The 20,972-nt window shown below is 36.2% G+C and overlaps 1 protein-coding gene across 1 annotated transcript; it reads left to right on the plus strand.

Moving 5' to 3' along the window:
* Positions 1-19,505: 19,505 nt before the first annotated feature.
* On the plus strand, positions 19,506-19,952 carry LOC138896214 (RING-H2 finger protein ATL33). Its single transcript, XM_070181001.1, has one exon. The coding sequence runs from the start codon at positions 19,506-19,508 to the stop codon at positions 19,950-19,952; it is 447 nt and encodes a 148-aa protein (XP_070037102.1).
* The last annotated feature ends 1,020 nt before the right edge of the window (positions 19,953-20,972 follow it).

A 20,972-nucleotide genomic window follows, 5' to 3' on the forward strand; every position in this document is an offset into this window, starting at 1 on the left:
TTGCAACAAAAAGCATTGTTGCGAATTACTCTTTCACAATCTTATTACTATAAAGTCTGAAATTGGTAAAGATGATCAATGATCATGAAGTCAGAGAATGGCAGTTGGTTATGAGCGTGGAGTTTAACTTTTATATACTACAATACACAATAACTTTTAAAGGGTTTTGGTCACTAAAAAATAACTTTATCTAATCTTCTACAATAAGTGAGTAATCTGAATCGTTTTTACATTATTAGTGTACATAAGGTTAAATCCATCAGTGAGATACTAATAGGTCTAAAACTATGCTACCTCTATAGGTACGCGGAATAAATGTTATGTTTAACAGGTTGAGAATATTTAATCTATTTTTTCCCATAAAAGTTGATGATACTCCTAGCTTGCGTGTAAATAAATTTAACTACGTTAGACTATCTATCTTGACACGTTTTTTTTATTAAGATGTCATATTAATGGAGTAAAAGATTATCTCTAGATAGGTTTCCATTCTCTTCTATCTTATTATTATAATTTTTGTACAATAATCCACAAACTTCTATCCAGTAGCTAGAAAATTAGTAAGCCGATACTTCAAAGTTCAAACCAAGTACTTGCTTTTTCAACATCTAAATAGTTGTTTTTGTAGGCTTATTTTGTTGAAATTGTCAAAAGTCCCACATCGGTGGATGACAATTTTGAATGGGAATTTCACCCTCTAAAAGGAGGCCTAATGTTTAGGATTTAAGTACACCTCTCATTTGCCTTTTTATCTTCTTAAGGCATTTGTATCTTCTCTCTTTAGTATTATTTCACTTGTAATTTTGGAGTGGAATAAAATATTGATTGTGTCCGAGGAAGTAGGCAAAATTGGCCGAACCTCGTAAATTCTGGTGTTCTTTTATTGTTGTCTTATTGTCTTGTTTATTATTTAGTGGTTGTCATAATTTTTGGTATAGTAGTTGTGACTCATTCACACTATATACATTTGGCTTCCGCAACAATTGGTATCAGAGCCAAGGTACTGTCTAAGTATGCTCTGTGGTTGCAGCATAGTCTGATCTTCCACATCAGAAAAGATCTATCTTGGTAACTGAGTCAAGGTTCTGTCTGAGTATGCTCTGTGGTTGCAGCTTAGTCTGATCTTCCACACCAGAAAGAAAATAATCTTGATTTGTGTTGTCGGCTACTAAATAATATTTGTGTCAAAATGGGAGACAATAAACAAGAAGAATCTACATCAAGTGTCAATAATACGTCATCATTGACATCTTCGTTTATGACAAGAATTGTGTCAAATGCAAAATTTGCGGTAGAAATTTTTGACGGGTCAGGACATTTTGGGATGTGGCAAGGCGAGGTTCTAGATGTTCTTTTTCAACAAGGGCTAGATCTTGCCATTGAAGAAAAGAAGCCAGATGTTATTGGAGAAGAAGATTGGAAAATTATCAATCGTGTTGCTTGCGGTACCATTCGATCCTACCTTGCTAGAGAGCAGAAATATCCATACACAAAGGAAACTTCTGCAAGTAAATTATGGAAAGCACTGGAGGATAAATTTTTGAAGAAAAACAGTCAAAATAAATTGTACATGAAGAAGAGACTGTTTCGCTTTACCTATGTTCCTGGTACCACAATGAATGAACATATCACCAGTTTCAATAAGTTGGTCACAGATTTGCAAAATATGGATGCAACTTTTGATGATGGTGACTTGGCCTTGATGTTGTTGGGGTCACTTCCTAATGAGTACGAGCACCTTGAAACTACTCTACTCCATGGAAATGACGAAATTTCTCTCAGAGAAGTTTGTTCGGCTTTGTACAGCTATGAACAAAGAAAGGGAGAAAAACAGATGGGCGGAGAAGGAGAAGCACTAATTGTGAGGGGTCGTCCTCAAAATCAAACGAGGACTAAGAAGGGAAGATCCAAGTCGAGATCTAGACCCAGCAAAGATGAATGTGCCTTTTGTCAAAAAAAGGGGCACTGGAAGAAAGACTGTCCGAAGTTGAAGAATAAGGCCAGACATAACAATGGAAAGGCCATTATGGATTCAAATGTAGCTGATTGTGATGATTCAGACTTCTCATTAGTTACAACAAAGTTATCAACATCATCAGACATATGGTTGATAGACTCGGCTTATAGCTATCATATGTGTCCCAACAAGGACTGGTGCGTGAATTTTCAAGAAGGAGAATATGGAGTCATCCACACAGCGGATAACAGCCCTCTTACCTCATATGGCATTGGTTCAATAAGATTAAGAAGCCATGATGGAATGATCAGATCATTAACAGATGTTCGATATGTACCGAGTTTGAAGAAGAATCTCATCTCTGTGGGAGCCCTAGAATCAAAAGGGTTCAAAATCATTGCAGAAAATGGAGTGATGAGAATATGCTCTGGTGCACTAGTAGTAATGAAGGCCAATCAGAAGAATAATAACATGTACCGCTATCGTGGTAGTACAGTTATTGGGACAGCGACAGTGACATCCAGTGATGACAAAGAGGCAGAAGCAACCAGGCTATGGCACATGCGCTTGGGACATGCTGGAGGGAAATCCTTGAAATCTCTATCTGATCAAGGATTGTTAAAAGGCGTAAAGACTTGCAACTTGGAGTTTTGCGAGCATTGTGTCAAAGGGAAACAGACAAGGGTTAAATTTAGTACAGCGATCCATAATACTAAAGGCATTTTGGATTATGTACACTCTGATGTTTGGGGTCCTTCCAAAACACCTTCATTGGGTGGGAAGCACTATTTTGTAACTTTGTTGATGATTTTTTCCGAAGAGTGTGGGTGTATACAATGAAGAGGAAAGATGAAGTGCTGGGAATTTTTCTCAAATGAAAAACGATGGTGGAGAATCAAACAGGCAGGAGGATCAAGTGTATTCGCACAGACAATAGAGGTGAATACAAAAATGATCATTTCAATAAGGTCTATGAAAATGATGGCATCGTCCGACACTTCACTGTCAGACATACACCACAACAGAATGGAGTGGCAGAACGTATGAACCGGACTTTACTGGAGAAGGTACGGTGTATGTTGTCCAATGCTGGCTTGGGCAAAGAATTTTGGGCTGAGGCAATTACATATGCATGCCACCTCATTAATCGTCTACCATCTGCTGCCATTGATGGCAAGACACCATTTGAAAAATGGTATGGAAAACCTGTTGTAGATTATGACTCTTTGCACGTGTTTGGCTCAATTGCATACTATCATGTGAAAGAGTCAAAATTGGATCCGAGAGCAAAGAAGGCTATATTTATGGGGATTACTTCTGGAGTCAAAGGATACCGCTTATGGTGTCCAGAGACAAGGAATATTATATTCAGCAAGAGATGTTACCTTTGATGAATCTGCCATAACAGATAAGGTGACAGTTGAAGATGTCAAACAAACTGGTGGTGCATCAAAGCAGGTGGAGTTTGAGGGAAAATTTATTTTTCCTACGCAAGAAGCAGAGGAGGAAACAAATGAAGATTACCCTCTGGAAGAAGAGCCAGTAGAGAGGGAGATTCCAACTCAGGAACCTCGACAACAACTTGAATCAATAGCAACCAACATGCCAAAAAGAACAATAACGAAACATGTTCGTCTCATAGAGACGGTTGACCTCAATTGTAGCTGATAGTGTTCCTACCACTTATAAAGACGCAATCCAACGTTCAGAAGAAGATAAGTGGAGGATTTCCATGAATGAAGAAATGCAGTCCCTTCATCAGAATCATACATGAAAATTGGCCAATCTCCCGAAGGGAAAGAAAGCAATTGGGTGCAAATGGGTATTTGCAAAGAAAGAAGGATTTCCTAACCAAGAAGATGTTCGCTACAAAGCAAGATTGGTGGCCAAAGGATATGCTCAAAAGGAGGGAATTAATTACAATGAAGTATTTTCTCCAGTTGTAAAACATTCCTCCATTAGAATTATGTTGGCTTTGGTAGCACAGTTAGATTTGGAACTAGTTTAGATGGATGTAAAAACTGCATTTTTACATGGAAACTTGGAGGAGAAAATCTACATGACTCAGCCAGAAGGATTCAAAGTTGCTGGAAAAGAAAATATGGTATGCAAACTTGAAAAATCGTTGTACGGATTGAAACAATCTTCTAGACAATGGTACAAGCGATTTGACAAGTTTATGTTGCGGCAAGGGTACAAGAGAAGCAAATACGATCATTGTGTGTATTTGCGCAAACTTAATGATGGTTCCTTTGTATATCTTCTCCTATATGTTGATGATATGTTGATAACTTCCAAGAATTCGGAAGAAATTGATAAGTTGAAGATTCAACTGAAGGAGGAGTTCGAGATGAAGGATCTGGGTGAGGCAAAGAAAATTCTTGGCATGGAGATAATAAGAGATAGACGTACAAAGAAACTCTGTTTATCTCAGAAAGAATATTTGAAGAGAGTACTAAAGCGTTTTGGCATAGATAAGAAGACTAAGCCAATTAGTACGCCACTTGCTCCCCATTTTAAGCTAAGTACTACTATGTCGCCAAAGGATGAAACTGAACAGGAGTATATGTCAAGGGTACCATACGCAAATGTTGTTGGTAGCTTGATGTATGCAATGGTTTGTACGAGACCTGACATTTCACAAGCCGTTGGAGTTATTAGCAGATATATGCATAATCCAGGAAAGGAGCATTGGCAAGCTGTGAAATGGATTCTACGGTATATTCATAGTACTGTAGATGTTGGGTTAGTTTTTGAGCAGGAAGGCAATCGGTCTGTAGTTGGATATTGTGACTTAGATTTTGCGGGTGATCTGGACAAATGAAGGTCAACTACTGGTTATGTGTTTACTTTTGCAAAGGCACCAGTTAGTTGGAAGTCTACTTTGCAGTCAACAGTTGCTTTGTCTACAACAGAGGCAGAGCACATGGCTATTACAGAGGCTGTGAAGGAGGCAATTTGGCTTCAGGGGTTGCTAAAGGATCTTGGTATTGAACAAAAAAATATTATAATTTTTTGTGATAGTCAAAGTGCTATTCAATTAGCGAAGAACCAAGTTTATCATAGAAGGACGAAGCACATTGATGTTCGGTATCATTTCGTACGAGAAATCATAGAAGAAGGTGGAGTCACGGTGAAGAAAATTCATACTACGGAGAACCCTGCTGATATGCTGACAAAAGTGGTGACTGCGGTCAAGTTTCAATATTGTTTGGATTTGATCAACATTGTTGAACACTAAAGATTGAAGATGAAGACACAACCAAAATTTGTTATTGAGAGAAAATTGAAGATGTGGAATTTTGCCAAGGTGGAGATTTGTTGAAATTGTCAAAAGTCCCACATCGGTGGATGACAATTTTGAATGGGAATTTCACCCTATAAAAGGAGGCCTAATGTTTAGGATTTAAGTACACCTCTCATTTGCCTTTTTATCTTCTTAAGGCATTTGTATCTTCTCTCTTTAGTATTATTTCACTTGTAATTTTGGAGTGGAATAAAATATTGATTGTGTCCGAGGAAGTAGGCAAAATTGGCCGAACCTCGTAAATTCTGGTATTCTTATTGTTGTCTTATTGTCTTGTTTATTATTTAGTGGTTGTCATAATTTTTGGTATAGTAGTTGTGACTCATTCACACTATATACATTTGGCTTCTGCAACATATTTAAGCAATGTAAATGTTATGTGGTTCCAAATTATTTGTCTTTGAGTTCGAATTTTATAACTATATTTGGTAACTAGAGCGTGCATCTGCCGCTATATAAAAAACCAACAAATATCACAAAATTCCAAATAAGAACTTGTACATATAGACATGTACAAAAGCTCAAGCCTAGCTAGACTTTCTTTCAAATATTCCAGCTATGGTTTTCACATTAAAATCAACACCCTGTTAATTAAACCATCCTTCATTAGTCATGGGAGAAGATCAACATCACTATAAAGAACTTGAAATCAACCCTGTTTTAGTTGGCCTTCTTGCTGTCATGGCTGGTGCCATAATCGTAGTTATTTTGCATTGTATAATAGTAACGTGGTGCAAAAATGCGAGCACGAGAAAGGACAACTCGATGATGCAAGTGATTGTTTTGTCGAGATACAACAAAGATTCTAAAGAAGATATGTGTTCTATATGTTTAGGGGAGTTTACTGAAGGCGATGAGGTTAGGGTACTATCGCAGTGCATGCATATTTTCCACGTACAATGCATCGATACGTGGTTGCATTCTCATCAGAATTGCCCCCTTTGTCGCTCGGATGCTACGTCTGAGCTTCCACAACGGCGTTTAACAGAGTTGTTGCCGGAGTCCCAAGAGGCAAATTTATAATTTATAGTCAATGGATTCAAAATGAGTGTTTTAGATAAACACCAAAATAGAATTTTCTGCATATGTACTAATCGAGCGAGCCAAACAATGATTTTAGTTGAACCCCTTGAACCCATTCAAGATCTGTGATGTTGGGTATATTTCGATATGTGTTGATATTACTTTACCCATGTTTTAACCGCTTTTTGATGCTATTTGATCTTTAAAATGCCCAACATGGTTTAATTATTGGTTTTATAACTAATTGAGTTGTGTGTGGTCAATTAGGGTGTGTGGAGTGTAAAAATATGAAGAAAAGGTGCTCTAGGTAGAGGAAGAGAGATTGGATGCGTCGCATCCAATCTAGAAAAAGATCAGTTCGCGCACCCTTAGCAGTGAAGTCAGCCCATAGCATCCGCCATAGCATCCGCATCTGGGCAAAGCTAAGATGGAGGAACTAGGGGTGGATGCGTCGCATCCACCCTCGCATGCAAAGCTGAGAAATAGAGGACAAGGTGGATGCGTCGCATCCACCTTCGCAGGCAAAATTGAAATGGAGGACGAGGTGGATGTGTCGCATCCACCTTAGCATCAATCCCTGAAGCCGATTTGGACTAGGAATAGGAGAGCTTTGGCCCACGACTTTTGTACGCAATATATAAGCTAAAAACGCCTCTTTTAGGTTATCTAACATATTGGGAAGAGGGAAAAAAGCCACAAAGCTGTGGAGGCCGGAATTCATCAAGTTTCTTCTTTCTCCCACCAAACTTAGTAATTTTTATGTTTCTTTGTATGATTTGTTGTTTGGCTACCATGTCTATGTGGAGTTAAACTTCACGTTCTAGGGTTGTGGTTCTTTCATGACTATTGTTATTCGGATATTGATTTTGACTTCTTGATTTATCATATTAGTTTATTTATTCAATCTTGCGCTTATTTATTTGATTGCTTGATCACCAATTGAATACTATCTACGAATCTAGAATTGAACTCGAAAGTGGGAATTCTAGATTGCATATAGGATTGAGTAGAGCAAGTTCTTGAACTCGGGCATCGGGGAACGGATTCGTGGTTAGGATAGACATATACCTAATTGCCTTGCTTGGTTGATTTACAGGAATTATAAATGCGTTCTTGTTGATTCTAACTCCATAGACATATAGGCGTTAGGTTAGCTTGAATAGGCGAGTAAGAACTCGACAGATTTTTATGAGCAATATTAACCCTGTCAACCAATAAGCTAGATAAATTAGTCGGTCAATTCAATTGAAGAATACAATAGGATTGTTAGATAGCCCATAACCCTAGAACGTTTTCATTACATTGATATCATAAAAATCTGCTCTTTCTCTGTTCAAAGTTCATTATTTATATTTTTTTATTTAATTAGTTTAGAATAAAATATTTTTAGGTTTAATTCTTGTTTAGATAATTAGGATAGTCTAATTTAGTTAATAGTTAATCATAAGTCCTCGTGGGTTCGACATCCGACTTTTAGTCACTTTATTACTTGACGACCGCGTATACTTGCGTGAGTGTGTTTGGTCGCAACAAGTTTTTGGCGCCGTTGCCGGGGACTTAGAAATTTGCTATTTTTCTAGATTAGGCTTTTACTTTTATCTTTACAAGTTTTTTTTCTTTTCTTTTTGTAAATATTTTATTTTTATAACTATTTGATTTTTCTCTTAGTGTGTTTCTAGTTCTTTCACCATGACATCTGGGGATGAAATATATGGAGGTAAGGTTATTGATGAAGACTCTTGGTTGACGGAAGACTTATATGGCCCGTCATTTTGGGCTTGTCATGACCTGAACTCTTGGAAAGCTGAATTTGAATATGGGAGTAAGGGTTGGTATTGGGACGAATATTCTCGATTAAGGAAATATGCGGAACGACGTTGTCTTTTGACAATGTTGGTGAATGATTGGTCTAAGGAGAGAGATGATCTTGCACATAAAATTGATAATTTTGGCTTGGCTGTGCATAACTTGGATGAAAATTTGAATGAAAAGGTTGATGCGTGTAATGGCCAACAATTTAATGATGAGTTGTGTGAAGCTGAAAAAAATCTTCTAGACCAAATTGAGGAGCTAAAACGAGAATATCAATCATTAGACCATATTTTTCTTGAGGATGCCAATGTTGAGAAGAATGCTCTAGAGTCATATGAGGGAATAGATAACATTACTTTGGGAGACTTGAGTGTGTGTATATATGGGGATGTAAATAGTAATACAATTCTAGAGTTAGGGCGTATTGGTCCTCATTCCAATCATTTTTCCACATTGTGTTTAGATAGTAAGATAGTAATCAAGACATCTGAGCCTATGGGGGAGTCAAAGAGTGAGGATGAGAGTGCTTGTATTCTTGAATTTGTCATGCTAAAAAGCAAAAAATACATTCCTCATCTAAAGGCCGAGAAGTGTAGAGTGAAAAATTTATTACTTGGCCTGGTTATCATTGTAGCCCCACCACTGGAGCATAGCCGCAAACTGGATGCCATGTTAGGGGCTCAATTCATAAGTTCGAGGTGGAGGCAAAAAGTGGTTCACGTCGTGCCGCTACGTTAAATCAGGCGCTTGTTGGGAGGCAACCCAGATTTACTGCTTTCTTTTATTTTTGTTTACTTTTTATTTTATTTTATTTTTATTATTTTGTAGTATTTATTTTTGTTTTGTAGGATTATGAGCATAGGAAGCAAAGCCATTAGAAGAGTGCAAAAGCGAGCTAGATGGTGAGGACTAAGTGTGGGGTGCTCACACAAAGGACGATGTCTGGGAAAAGTCTGAGTACCTCGTGAGCCGCTATTGCTTCGGCCTTTGACTTACCAGGGAGTCTCGTTTACCCTCTTATTATTTATAGTGTGCATTGAGGACATTGCAAAATTTTAAGTGTGGGGTGAGGAGATCGTTTGGATGAGTTTCTGTGCTATTTTAGCTTAGTTGTAGTACTCATTCTTAAGTGTAGTAGCTTTTGTGAAGGAAAAAAAATGAAAAATTAGAAAAATTGGACTTTTCCCGACGATTGATCTCCTAGACAGTTTTCTTGAGGGATTAAAGTCTAAACAAAAATTCAAAATATATCTTTTAGCTTTCTTTAGGTAGTAATAATCCCCTATGATGAACCTAGGCGCCCTTGACTTGTTTGATAGTAACATATTTATACTTTCGCATGTGTAGTATCTTCTGTATGATTTGAATTTATTGATGATGCCTTGTTAAATTGGATAGCATGTTTTGTGGCGCCTATGTCTCGTTTACATGACTTATGTTCACCTTGTGTTTAATACTTAATATCTCGTGGCTCCGTGAATACTTGCATTGCTTGAGAGTCGGAATGTGATCGTCCTTAGTGAGTCATGTGCCATGTGTGGTGAGGTTTTTGTATTGTCCATGTATTGTACTTGTGTCTAGAACTTGCCCGGTATGTGAGTTGAAGCGAAATTTTAGGTGATGCTCGGTTTGAAAAATAATTTTAGGCTTTCTTTGATCTTTTTGAGCTTATTGCTTATCACAAATAAAATCTATCCCTAGTTAACCCTTTTGAGCCTGTAGACCTTTTATTTGGTACCCACATTACAAGCCTATACCCTTTTTATTCTTAATTGACATTGTTTTGATCCTTTTACCTCTTAAAGCACTTTAATTGTTAGATGAGCGCTAAAAGAAGTAAGAAGGGACTAAGTGTGGGGTGACTTTTGAGTGGAACCAATGAAAGAAAGAAGGGTGCACTTATTTTGTAAAATAATACACCACTAGCGGAAATTGAAAGAAAGAAAAATATAAATGAATAAATTGTTGTCTTGTTCTTGCTAGTGGGTATGAATTAAAGTAGTGCTTGTTCTTGCTAGTGGGTATGAATTAAAGTAGTGCTTAAAGAAAGATAAAATATTGTTGGGGTGATATTATTTGTGAAATTGAAGTGGTGTTGAAGAATTTGCGCTTAAGTTATTTGATGATGTGTAAAGTGCTTAGGAGGTTGAGTCACTATTCCTAAAATATATCCTACCTTTCCCTTTGCCCACATTACAACCATGAAAAAGTCCTAATTGATTTTAGATCGAGCGAGCTTACATTAGTAGAGATTTACATTAAGGGCAAGCATATGGTACCAATTGCATGTATGTGACTTCTCTGTGAGAGTGAGCGATTTTCTTTGATATATGTGAGTCATTAAAATATATTTGATCATGAGATTCGAATGTGTGGATTGAACTCGCTCTCTTGTTCTTGTTGTGAGGGCACATGATTTCACGAGGGATAGGTAACGTTATTAGACTTCTCTATGATGTTGGGTGTTCAAGCCATGAGTGCATTGTGACATTGAGTCGGTTTTTGAGGTTAGGATTGTTGTGAGCATGTTGTCTTTGTTTGAATATTTTTAAAAGAATGACACAAGTAAAGGTAAGTGCATATGATGCATATTCTAGAGCCTAGTTGTGGCAAATGACCATGGTCATGAGTGTAGTATGCTTTGAATGATAAGAGCTTAATTTTATTTCGTCTACTATAGTGATGGTTTGTTCGAGGACGAACAAAGGTTTAAGTGTGGGGTGGTGATGTTGGGCATATTTCGATATGTGTTGATGTTACTTTACCCATGTTTTAACCGCTTTTTGATGCTATTTGATCTTTAAAATGCCCAACATGATTTAATTATTGGTTTTATAATTAATTGAGTTGTGTGTGGTGAATTAGGGTGTGTGGAGTGCAAAAATATGAAGAAAAGGTGCTCTAGGTAGAGGAAGAGAGATTGGATGCGTCGCATCCAATCTAGAAAAAGATCAGTTCGCGCACCCTTAGCAGTGAAGTCAGCCCATAGCATCCGCCATAGCATCCGCACCTGGGCAAAGCTGAGATGGAGGAACTAGGGGTGGATGCGTCGCATCCACCCTCGCATGCAAAGCTGAGAAATAGAGGACAAGGTGGATGCGTCGCATCCACCTTCGCAGGCAAAATTGAAATGGAGGACGAGGTGGATGCGTCGCATCCACCTTAGCATCAATCCCTGAAGCCGATTTGGACTAAGAATAGGAGAGCTTTGGCCCACGACTTTTGTACGCAATATATAAGCTAAAAACGTCTCTTTTAGGTTATCTAACATATTGGGAAGAGGAAAAAAAGCCACAAAGCTGTGGAGGCCGGAATTCATCAAGTTTCTTCTTTCTCCCACCAAACTTAGTAATTTTTATGTTTCTTTGTATGATTTGTTGTTTGGCTACCATGTCTATGTGGAGTTAAACTTCACGTTCTAGGGTTGTGGTTCTTTCATGACTATTGTTATTCGGATATTGATTTTGACTTCTTGATTTATCATATTAGTTTATTTATTCAATCTTGCGCTTATTTATTTGATTGCTTGATCACCAATTGAATACTATCTACGAATCTAGAATTGAACTCGAAAGTGGGAATTCTAGATTGCATATAGGATTGAGTAGAGCAAGTTCTTGAACTCGGGCATCGGGGAACGGATTCGTGGTTAGGATAGACATATACCTAATTGCCTTGCTTGGTTGATTTACAGGAATTATAAATGCGTTCTTGTTGATTCTAACTCCATAGACATATAGGCGTTAGGTTAGCTTGAATAGGCGAGTAAGAACTCGACAGATTCTTATGAGCAATATTAACCCTGTCAACCAATAAGCTAGATAAATTAGTCGGTCAATTCAATTGAAGAATACAATAGGATTGTTAGATAGCCCATAACCCTAGAACGTTTTCATTACATTGATATCATAAAAATCTGCTCTTTCTCTGTTCAAAGTTTATTATTTATATTTTTTATTTAATTAGTTTAGAATAAAATATTTTTAGGTTTAATTCTTGTTTAGATAATTAGGATAGTCTAATTTAGTTAATAGTTAATCATAAGTCCTCGTGGGTTCGACATCCGACTTTTAGTCACTTTATTACTTGACGACCGCGTATACTTGCGTGAGTGTGTTTGGTCGCAACAAGTTTTTGGCGCCGTTGCCGGGGACTTAGAAATTAACTATTTTTCTACAGTAGGCTTTTACTTTTATCTTTACAAGTTTTTTTTCTTTTCTTTTTGTAAATATTTTATTTTTATAACTATTTGATTTTTCTCTTAGTGTGTTTCTAGTTCTTTCACCATGACATCTGGGGATGAAATATATGGAGGTAAGGTTATTGATGAAGACTCTTGGTTGACGGAAGACTTATATGGCCCGTCATTTTGGGCTTGTCATGACCTGAACTCTTGGAAAGCTGAATTTGAATATGGGAGTAAGGGTTGGTATTGGGACGAATATTCTCGATTAAGAAAATATGCGGAACGACGTTGTCTTTTGACAATGTTGGTGAATGATTGGTCTAAGGAGAGAGATGATCTTGCACATAAAATTGATAATTTTGGCTTGGCTGTGCATAACTTGGATGAAAATTTGAATGAAAAGGTTGATGCGTGTAATGGCCAACAATTTAATGATGAGTTGTGTGAAGCTGAAAAAAATCTTCTAGACCAAATTGAGGAGCTAAAACGAGAATATCAATCATTAGACCATATTTTTCTTGAGGATGCCAATGTTGAGAAGAATGCTCTAGAGTCATATGAGGGAATAGATAACATTACTTTGGGAGACTTGAGTGTGTGTATATATGGGGATGTAAATAGTAATACAATTCTAGAGTTAGGGCGTATTGGTCCTCATTCCAATCATTTTTCCACATTGTGTTTAGATAGTAAGATAGTAATCAAGACATCTGAGCCTATGGGGGAGTCAAAGAGTGAGGATGAGAGTGCTTGTATTCTTGAATTTGTCATGCTAAAAAGCAAAAAATACATTCCTCATCTAAAGGCCGAGAAGTGTAGAGTGAAAAATTTATTACTTGGCCTGGTTATCATTGTAGCCCCACCACTGGAGCATAGCCGCAAACTGGATGCCATGTTAGGGGCTCAATTCATAAGTTCGAGGTGGAGGCAAAAAGTGGTTCACGTCGTGCCGCTACGTTAAATCAGGCGCTTGTTGGGAGGCAACCCAGATTTACTGCTTTCTTTTATTTTTGTTTACTTTTTATTTTATTTTATTTTTATTATTTTATAGTATTTATTTTTGTTTTGTAGGATTATGAGCATAGGAAGCAAAGCCATTAGAAGAGTGCAAAAGCGAGCTAGATGGTGAGGACTAAGTGTGGGGTGCTCACACAAAGGACGATGTCTGGGAAAAGTCTGAGTACCTCGTGAGCCGCTATTGCTTCGGCCTTTGACTTACCAGGGAGTCTCGTTTACCCTCTTATTATTTATAGTGTGCATTGAGGACATTGCAAAATTTTAAGTGTGGGGTGAGGAGATCGTTTGGATGAGTTTCTGTGCTATTTTAGCTTAGTTGTAGCACTCATTCTTAAGTGTAGTAGCTTTTGTGAAGAAAAAAAATGAAAAATTAGAAAAATTAGACTTTTCCCGACGATTGATCTCCTAGACAGTTTTCTTGAGGGATTAAAGTCTAAACAAAAATCCAAAATATATCTTTTAGCTTAATTTAGGGAATAAAAGGAGCAAGAATGATGAACCTAGGCGCCCTTGACTTGTTTGATAGTAACATATTTATACTTTCGCATGTGTAGTATCTTCTGTATGATTTGAATTTATTGATGATGCCTTGTTAAATTGGATAGCATGTTTTGTGGCGCCTATGTCTCGTTTACATGACTTATGTTCACCTTGTGTTTAATACTTAATATCTCGTGGCTCCGTGAATACTTGCATTGCTTGAGAGTCGGAATGTGATCGTCCTTAGTGAGTCATGTGCCATGTGTGGTGAGGTTTTTGTATTGTCCATGTATTGTACTTGTGTCTAGAACTTGCCCGGTATGTGAGTTGAAGCGAAATTTTAGGTGATGCTCGGTTTGAAAAATAATTTTAGGCTTTCTTTGATCTTTTTGAGCTTATTGCTTATCACAAATAAAATCTATCCCTAGTTAATATTTTTGAGCCTGTAGACCTTTTATTTGGTACCCACATTACAAGCCTATACCCTTTTTATTCTTAATTGACATTGTTTTGATCCTTTTACCTCTTAAAGCACTTTAATTGTTAGATGAGCGCTAAAAGAAGTAAGAAGGGACTAAGTGTGGGGTGACTTTTGAGTGGAACCAATGAAAGAAAGAAGGGTGCACTTATTTTGTAAAATAATACACCACTAGCGGAAATTGAAAGAAAAAAAAAGAGAAAATCTGGAAAAAAAAAAAAGAAGGAAAAATATAGATGAATAAATTGTTGTCTTGTTCTTGCTAGTGGGTATGAATTAAAGTAGTGCTTAAAGAAAGATAAAATATTGTTGGGGTGATATTATTTGTGAAATTGAAGTGGTGTTGAAGAATTTGCGCTTAAGTTATTTGATGATGTGTAAAGTGCTTAGGAGGTTGAGTCACTATTCCTAAAATATATCCTACCTTTCCCTTTGTCCACATTACAACCATGAAAAAGTCCTAATTGATTTTAGATCGAGCGAGCTTACATTAGTAGAGATTTACATTAAGGGCAAGCATATGGTACCAATTGCATGCATGTGACTTCTCTGTGAGAGTGAGCGATTTTCTTTGATATATGTGAGTCATTAAAATATATTTGATCATGAGATTCGAATGTGTGGATTGAACTCGCTCTCTTGTTCTTGTTGTGAGGGCACATGGTTTCACGAGGGATAGGTAACGTTATTAGACTTCTCTATGATGTTGGGTGTTCAAGCCATGAGTGCATTGTGACATTGAGTCGGTTTTTGAGGTTAGGATTGTTGTGAGCATGTTGTCTTTGTTTGAATATTTTTAAAAGAATGACACAAGTAAAGGTAAGTGCATATGATGCATATTCTAGAGCCTAGTTGTGGCAAATGACCATGGTCATAGGTGTAGTATGCTTTGAATGATAAGAGCTTAATTTTGTTTCGTCTACTATAGTGATGGTTTGTTCGAGGACGAACAAAGGTTTAAGTGTGGGGTGGTGATGTTGGGCATATTTCGATATGTGTTGATGTTACTTTACCCATGTTTTAACCGCTTTTTGATGCTATTTGATCTTTAAAATGCCCAACATGATTTAATTATTGGTTTTATAATTAATTGAGTTGTGTGTGGTGAATTAGGGTGTGTGGAGTGCAAAAATATGAAGAAAAGGTGCTCTAGGTAGAGGAAGAGAGATTGGATGCGTCGCATCCAATCTAGAAAAAGATCAGAGTTCGCGCACCCTTAGCAGTGAAGTCAGCCCATAGCATCCGCCATAGCATCCGCACCTGGGCAAAGCTGAGATGGAGGAACTAGGGGTGGATGCGTCGCATCCACCCTCGCATGCAAAGCTGAGAAATAGAGGACAAGGTGGATGCGTCGCATCCACCTTCGCAGGCAAAATTGAAATGGAGGACGAGGTGGATGCGTCGCATCCACCTTAGCATCAATCCCTGAAGCCGATTTGGACTAAGAATAGGAGAGCTTTGGCCCACGACTTTTGTACGCAATATATAAGCTAAAAACGCCTCTTTTAGGTTATCTAACATATTGGGAAGAGGAAAAAAGCCACAAAGCTGTGGAGGCCGGAATTCATCAAGTTTCTTCTTTCTCCCACCAAACTTAGTAATTTTTATGTTTCTTTGTATGATTTGTTGTTTGGCTACCATGTCTATGTGGAGTTAAACTTCACGTTCTAGGGTTGTGGTTCTTTCATGACTATTGTTATTCGGATATTGATTTTGACTTCTTGATTTATCATATTAGTTTATTTATTCAATCTTGCGCTTATTTATTTGATTGCTTGATCACCAATTGAATATGATCTACGAATCTAGAATTGAACTCGAAAGTGGGAATTCTAGATTGTATATAGGATTGAGTAGAGCAAGTTCTTGAACTCGGGCATCGGGGAACGGATTCGTGGTTAGGATAGACATATACCTAATTGCCTTGCTTGGTTGATTTACAGGAATTATAAATGCGTTCTTGTTGATTCTAATTCCATAGACATATAGACGTTAGGTTAGCTTGAATAGGCGAGTAAGAACTCGACAGATTCTTATGAGCAATATTAACCCTGTCAACCAATAAGCTAGATAAATTAGTCGGTCAATTCAATTGAAGAATACAATAGGATTGTTAGATAGCCCATAACCCTAGAACGTTTTCATTACATTGATATCATAAAAATCTGCTCTTTCTCTGTTCAAAGTTCATTATTTATATTTTTTTATTTAATTAGTTTAGAATAAAATATTTTTAGGTTTAATTCTTGTTTAGATAATTAGGATAGTCTAATTTAGTTAATAGTTAATCATAAGTCCTCGTGGGTTCGACATCCGACTTTTAGTCACTTTATTACTTGACGACCGCGTATACTTGCGTGAGTGTGTTTGGTCGCAACAAGTTTTTAGCCTTCCTCTACGAGAAATGTTCATAAAATCATAGTGCCTTGTATTGGAGGATATGGTTTCTTTACCGAGGCGGACCAAAAATTTAAAGTTTATATGAGTTCGAGATATTAGTCATTTTAGTTACCGTATTGTAAATTAACAATCTGTACATATTTAATAACTTTTTTAAAACAAATACATAATTTTGAACAAAATTATGACTTCGGTCGAACCCGTAAACTCTAGCTCTGCCATCTATGTGTTAGGACCGAAAAAATCAGGTGTCATGCGAAAATTAGTAAAGCAAACCTTGCACGACGATAAATCAGACAACAAAAGAGAAATATACCAAAAGAGACACAAATATTTAACGTAATTCGGCCAATTGACCTACGTCCACGTGTAGAGATGAGCAATCCACTATAATAAAAGAGAGTACAAAATATCGAGAAAATAACCTCACAAAGAGGCAAACATAAGTGACAGACACAAACATTTAACGTGGTTCGGCCAATTGACCTACTACGTCCACGGGCAGAGATGAGCAATCCACTATAATAAAAGAGAGTAAAAAATATCGAGAAAATAACCTCACGAAGAGGCAAACACAAGTGACACACTAACACTTGTCCCATAAAGTTCTCCCCCTAAACACGACTCTCAAACCCTATATGGCTATATTGTGGATGCTACTGAATGAGAAGGATTTATCTTCAATTTATAAAGCTCCAAACAATTTTCTACAAGAAAAAGGATTAGCCAAATATGGAAGAATTATAATTTTCTTCTACAAAAAGGAAAACTCAATTATGAAAAATATATTATCCTTTCATTCAAGAAATAGGAAAATAAAATACGGTAAGAAAATCAGAAAAACCCTACTACCATGAATCATGTTTACGTGCCATTTGGTTAACGCGTTTTTGATGAATAAGTTGTTTATGAAAGCTCCATTTGGTTTACGTTTTTTTTTTTTATGGATAAGTTGTTTGTGAAAGCATTTGTATGCATCTTTGTATTTTGATGTGGGCCTAACAGAAACAGTCCAAATCATCTAAATGGTCCACAAACTCTCAGCCTGCCCAAATTTTTTTATCTCTCTACTTTATTTTTTCTTTTTCTATTTACGGGTTGGGGTATACTCTCCAACTTTTGTTCGATAGTTAATATGCACATCCTAAAATTTGTAATCTTAGAGTATTAATATAATAATACTACTTGTATAGGATAAAATATGTTTATAATAAATAATCGCATGAGGAAGAGATACTTGGAGCCAGAGACAGAAGATAGTTGAATCTGAAGGCAACAATCCCGTCTGTTACCAGAGAAAATGATACTCATAAAGATGAAGTAAATATCTGACACCCAGTAGCATTAAATGAGAAATATTCTACAGCATTAAGTGCACAGCCCGTTACAAAGAATATGGCATTCACTGTCTGCTGTTACACATTCTTCAATGGCTCTCATAATTGACATTAAAGAGGGGTTTGATCCTAGGACCTTGTTCCCTAGGTGTGGCTATAAATAGTGAGTTCTGTTATCATTGTAAAGGAGACGAATTTTTTGGCAAGCATACGCTACACTTTATTCAAAGCTCAATATAATTTTATCTTCTTGTTTATTAATATTATTGTTGTTGTGCCCGGAAGCGTTGCTCCCGGAATTGCTATTTCTGCTATTTTATCTCCATTTCAAGGCTAAGTATTACATTTTTGTCTAATCTATCTATTATTTCAGGATCAAATTAATTTACTTATCTATAAACCACGTATAAATTCTACTGTACCGTTTTACGGATAAACACTACTAATAATTTAGAGTTTTCTTTTAAAAATATTCATTTCACGTTTATAAATTGTAACATAACATGCATAAAAGAAACGATAGCATATGTAACCCATTTGTGAAAATATGTTTGTTTTGTCTCTATTTATATTTTATAATTGAATTTAAATTCTAAGTAATAATATGTAAAAAATATTTACACAATCAAATTACTTAAGTATAAGGTAACTATAGATAAAACTCTAGAATAAATATTACTAGTAATTAATAACTCGATAACTCACTATCACATACTCTTTCTTTAATTAAGAATGAAAGATTTTTGAAACGTGTGATTTAAAACAAATCATAGATATTTACAAGACTAAAAATTAAAAGTCTCATTACGAATAAAATGAGAAGTTTAAGTAAAATTTCCAAATTCAAAATATCTATTTATTGTTTTTGGGAACTAACTAGAAAGGAAGTATTGTTAATCGAAGGTGTAATAGATTACACTAATAGTCGAAAAAGAATAATCAGTATAACTTAAATTCCTTGAGAGCTGCTTTGTTGTTCATGAAATGAAATTTGATCCTCCTAAACATGGCTTTTCGTGAAAGATCCGCAAGATCTTGATATAAAACCAAAGAATCGTCAAAGACACTATTAAATAAGAAAATTCTAAATAATGCCATAATATCAGTAAGTCTACCCAACTCCCAACCGAATTATCAATTAAAAATATCAAAGTTTCAGAGTCTCAATAATTGATGGTACTAAAAAAACGTCCATCATGCATTATTTTTTCCCGAAATGTTCATCTTATGTAAAATGATGTTACACTATTTTGTCGTTTATTTTACTCTTCAAATTACTTGTTTCAATAATCCAATATAAAACCTCATTCTGATAATAAAATACTCCTATAATGCATGTACACTTGTCTACAAAAACCAAACAAAATAAAATAAATTTAAAAAAAAGGACAATGATATACTGATATATTATCAATTATCTTGCTCATTTCCTCCACCACAACCACCACTATACCTCAAAACTACACCTCTCCAATCCCTTTTCCGGCGATTCATCCCGTAGCTCCGACATGTCCCCTTTATTTGCAATTCTCTCTTTAATCATACTCATAGTAATACCAACTCTCATATATGCTTTTATCTATGCTCTAAAATGTCCACAAAATATTTTCCGACGAAGCAGCGGCGAAAATTCCGGCCCGGCAGCGTCGAAAACTGGAATTACTCAGCATATGGATATGGTTTTGAACGTAAATTACAAGAAAGAAACGTCGTCAGACGAATCGGGCAACGAGTGTCCGGTTTGTTTGACGGCGTTTGTGGAAGGAGAAGAAGTTAGACAGTTGAAGACATGTAAACATATGTACCATGTTGTTTGTATAGATAAGTGGTTATATTCTCATTCTAGTTGTCCTGTTTGCCGTGCTTCTATTCCCGTAAAACGCCCTAGACGGCCGCCGGTGATTATTGATGATGATTTCCGGCAAGGTTTGCCGGATGCTGCTTCCTTAGTTTGATTGCTATATAATTCTCTTCGTTTTCTTTTTTTTTTTTATAATTTGGATTTTTGGATTGTGGGGATGGAGGTCATGCCAGTAGATTCGTTGTCAAGAGTCCCGTTCAAGGTGGAGCTACGCTGACGGACCGAATCTTTCGTCGAAAATTATACTTATATCATTTTATTTATGTTGAATCCCTTAATTTTTTCGTGTGTTTATTTTTTTATTTTTTTGAATGTTCTCAGTGAAAATCCTTATCCGCAGCTAGTTTCATTGATGACTGATACAAGTCAGTGATGGTAATTGTTGGTAAATTATTATTACTGTTAGTATAAGAACTTTGCAATTTATGATCAATATATACTAACTGTGTTGGTTTTATATTTTTATTTTTGTGAACAGATACACAATTACACAAAATAAAATATTATTTTTTTTCTGATTTGTTGAAAATAGATTAAAGAAAAATGTTTCCACTAAAAATGTCACTACACTACTTACTGTTGTTCTGCAAACTAACATAGCTTACTGTCAATATCTTTATATTTAAGAAACTAATGGTAACCTGGCTAATGATCTTAAATTCCTATCAAATCAAAAGAACCCTTCTTGAAATTAAAATCAATAATAAGCACTTTCAGAACAAAGGGAAATTTTAGGCAATGATTGAGTGGCTCCAAATTAATTGAAGTGGGGTATTCAACAAGGCCTAATAAATCAAAGAGATAAACAAAGGTTGAGATCCATCATTGTGAAGTGACAATGTGCCAAATCTAAGTTGTTTTTAAGTGCGAAGGCTGTAATGTTTAGCAATGTCCAAATGCATTTTGAAGTTTGCTTCTTTCTATAGTCCACAAGCTTCAAAGAGCTAAACAAGGTGCATTGCATGTGTAATATTCGGGGGTCGTCGGGGTTCAAACCACGTTATTCCAGGATTATAATCGAGATTATAATCAAGAAAAATAATTTCACTTTCTACGTAAGATAGATAATCTCATAATTTTGATATAATTTTTTTTCCTGATTTTAACAAATATA

Source organism: Nicotiana tomentosiformis, chromosome 7 (genome assembly GCF_000390325.3).
Source record: "Nicotiana tomentosiformis chromosome 7, ASM39032v3, whole genome shotgun sequence".
Lineage (NCBI taxonomy): Eukaryota > Viridiplantae > Streptophyta > Magnoliopsida > Solanales > Solanaceae > Nicotiana > Nicotiana tomentosiformis.